The following is a 2870-nucleotide window of genomic DNA, read 5'->3' as shown; positions in this document are numbered from 1 at the left end:
TCAGGTGGGCCCCGTTCACCGACTACGGCTCCTCGCTCACTGTCGCTCTGCCGTCCGAGCTGCAGGCGCACCAGCCCTTCCAGGTCATCCTGCGCTACACCTCCACTGACGCCCCCGCCGTGAGTCCGGGGTGGGCACCCCCGGGGCTGCAGGCCTGGCAGGAGACAGCGAGCCGCACCCTGCACCAGGCAGGTGGCCTGGGCCTGGGGCACCTGCAGAGGGTGGGGCAGGTTGGCCCTGGAGGCTGTCCAAGTGCCTGCCCTCGGGGTCCCCTCGGGAGCCTTGGACAGAGTCCTGGGTCCTGGCCAGTGGTGACGAAGGATAGCATGTCACCCAGGGAGGCTTGCTGTTCAGGTATTTTGTCCTCACCCGGGAACAGGATTGCTTCTGAGTACCTGCCAAGCCACATGTGTGCTGGGGCCTGCCAGCAAGGCTAGGCTGGGGGTGCAAGTGCTGAATGGTCGCACCGTTGGCCCCTCAGAGGGCTGGAGGACACTGGCTGGTCTCTGGTGTGGAGTAAGGGACGAGCAGTCCACGCAGAGGCAGAGGGTGCCTACGCTGTGGGGCATGGCTGCGGGCCTTCTGGGGTAGAACCTGCAGTGGGTACTGAGCCCCTGACACAGACACAGGGATGCCCTGCAGCACTGTGGGCACTGGGTACCTGCCACCCAGAGGCCGCTGTGGCCGTAGGCCCCCTCGGCCTCCTTCAGCGGTAGGGCTTGCGGGATGGTGCAGGGACAGTCCACGTGCATACCCAGGATGCAGTCAGTTCTGGACTCTCACAAACTGACGGCTAGTGGAGGGGTGGTGTAGATGCACAGGAGGCCACACGTGACAGGAAGAGCCCAGAGCAGGTGCACACCTGTGGACTTCCTGGCCCTACTGTCAGGTGTGGTGCTCCGGGCTGTGTGGGGACCGTCCTTCCAGGGACTACAGTCTGGTCCGCCGGAGCACCTACAGTTCCCCGATGGGCTGCCCTGGCTTAGCAGAAAGGGAAGGAAAAGGGAGCCAGCCCAGAGGAGGTCGTGACAGGGCCGGTGACTGCTTGTGGGGGAGGCAGTGCTGCCAGGTGTGCTTCTCCTGTCCCCACAGGGCCCTCAGCTGTGCATCCGTGTTAGAGTGTCGCTGGGGTCTTCCGTCTGTGGTCCTGAGAAGGCCTGTGCATACTTAGTCACCGAAGGGGACCAGGGACAGTCCAGGGCTTCGACGAGGTGCTACCTGGCAGAGGGGAGGTGGGGCGAGAGTGCCCTCCCAGATCACAAGCTGGCCTCGCTAGACAGGCCAGAATGCTCAGAAAAGATGAGAAGGGTGTGGCCAGATGCTGGCCAGGTGGCAGGAGGACATTGGGGCGGGGTCCCCAGTGGGGTGGGGCTGGCCTCTCAGCATCTGGGAGAGGGAAGCGGCACAGCCCAGGAAAGCTCAGGTGAAGGCAGAGGTGCAGGCAGGTGGCCGCAGCCCCAGCTGCAGGGGGCGCACCCTCCCGCAGCGCACCTGCCCTCTACCCATCTCTGTGCACCCCTTCCTGGAGTGGCGCCCCTTCCAGGGCCGGCCTGGGCTGAAGCTCAGTCCTTGCCCATATGTGACCGACCCTCAGGAAGTTCTGGTTTTCTGTGTCCCGGGTTCCCGGCTCCCTCTCTGCCAGGGCCAGGTTGGCTGCCAGTCTGTGGAGATCTGGACTGTTATAGTCGTGCCTCGGTGTCCTTTGGAAGCCCAGGGTGCCGAGATGGGCTCTTTCTGTTCTTCCTGCTGGCATGGATGGGGAGGTTTCCTGGCCTGTGGCACAGCTCGCTCCCACCTGGAGAGGGCTGACCCTTGGTCATGGGCCGTGCCCATGCTGGCTCAGCTGCCCACGCGGCCGTGGGGAGGTGGATGGTGTCAAGGCTCCCAGAGCAGCAGTGACCCTGCGCCCAGGGAGCCCAGTCACGGCCGCGGGGCTCCGGCCTTACTGACCCGCTGCCTGCCCGCAGATCTGGTGGCTGGAGCCGGAGCTGACCTATGGCAGCGCCAAGCCCTTCGTGTTCACCCAGGGCCACTCCGTGTGCAACCGCTCCTTCTTCCCGTGCTTCGACACGCCTGCGGTCAAGTGCACCTACTCAGCAGTTGTCAAGGTCAGGGCCACCAGCCATGGCACTATGCAGCAGCTGAGCCCACCAGCCTGGCAGGCCAGAGCTACACTCACTCCATCACCTGCCCTTACCATGGCCCCTGCCACTGGCCGCTGTCCTAGGAGCCTCTGCCCTGAGAGGAGGGCTCTCTGCAGGAAGGGCCTAAACCCGGGGTGACGGGTAGCCCCAGGCAGAGTTGATTGACTTGAGGTGGGGACCATAGGTGGCTGGGCTGAGTGTGGCCTCCCGACTGGGCCAGGAGGTTTGCAGTCTGGGCCTGGGATGCAGTGCAGGCAGGGCATTCTCTGGTGGGGGAGGGCCTCACCACGGGTGCCCAGCCAGTGCAGGGACCTCAGCCCTGCCTTCTCACAGGCCCCATCGGGGGTGCAGGTGCTGATGAGCGCCACCCAGAGCACGTTTGTGGAAGAGGAGGGTGTCTACTGCTTCCACATGGAGCACCCCGTGCCTGCCTACCTCGTGGCCCTCGTGGCTGGAGACCTCAAGCCCGCTGACATCGGGCCCAGGTAGGCTCCTGCCTCTTCCCTCCTCCCTCCTGCCTCTTTCCTTCTCTCTCCTGCCTCCTGCCTCCTGCCTCCTCCTTCCCTGCTGCGTGCTGCCTGCTGCAGTGAGCCTCTGGGAGCCCCGCCCCAAGGCCCCGGGCTCAGCACTGGTGGCCCTTCCCTGCCTGTGCAATGCGAGGCCCAGCTAGCCAGGCTGTCCCTAACACACGCCCTGGGCCAGGCAGACCAACCTGCTGGCACCATC

General features: G+C 65.2%; 1 protein-coding gene across 1 annotated transcript in view; it reads left to right on the top strand.

Annotated features, from left to right (window-relative positions):
- Positions 1–10: 10 nt before the first annotated feature.
- RNPEPL1 (arginyl aminopeptidase like 1) overlaps positions 11–2870 on the top strand; it is a gene marked incomplete at its 5' end in the record, with an annotated part of 7876 nt that continues 5016 nt past the window's right edge. The window contains 3 exon segments of the mRNA XM_014589108.1: positions 11–119; positions 1968–2108; positions 2478–2629. Of these exon segments, the coding sequence (XP_014444594.1) occupies positions 11–119; positions 1968–2108; positions 2478–2629 (402 nt within the window).

Source organism: Tupaia chinensis, unplaced genomic scaffold, assembly GCF_000334495.1.
Source record: "Tupaia chinensis unplaced genomic scaffold, TupChi_1.0 Scaffold000332_1, whole genome shotgun sequence".
Classification (NCBI taxonomy): Eukaryota; Metazoa; Chordata; class Mammalia; order Scandentia; family Tupaiidae; genus Tupaia; species Tupaia belangeri.
This window is presented reverse-complemented; position numbering and strand designations above follow the sequence as displayed.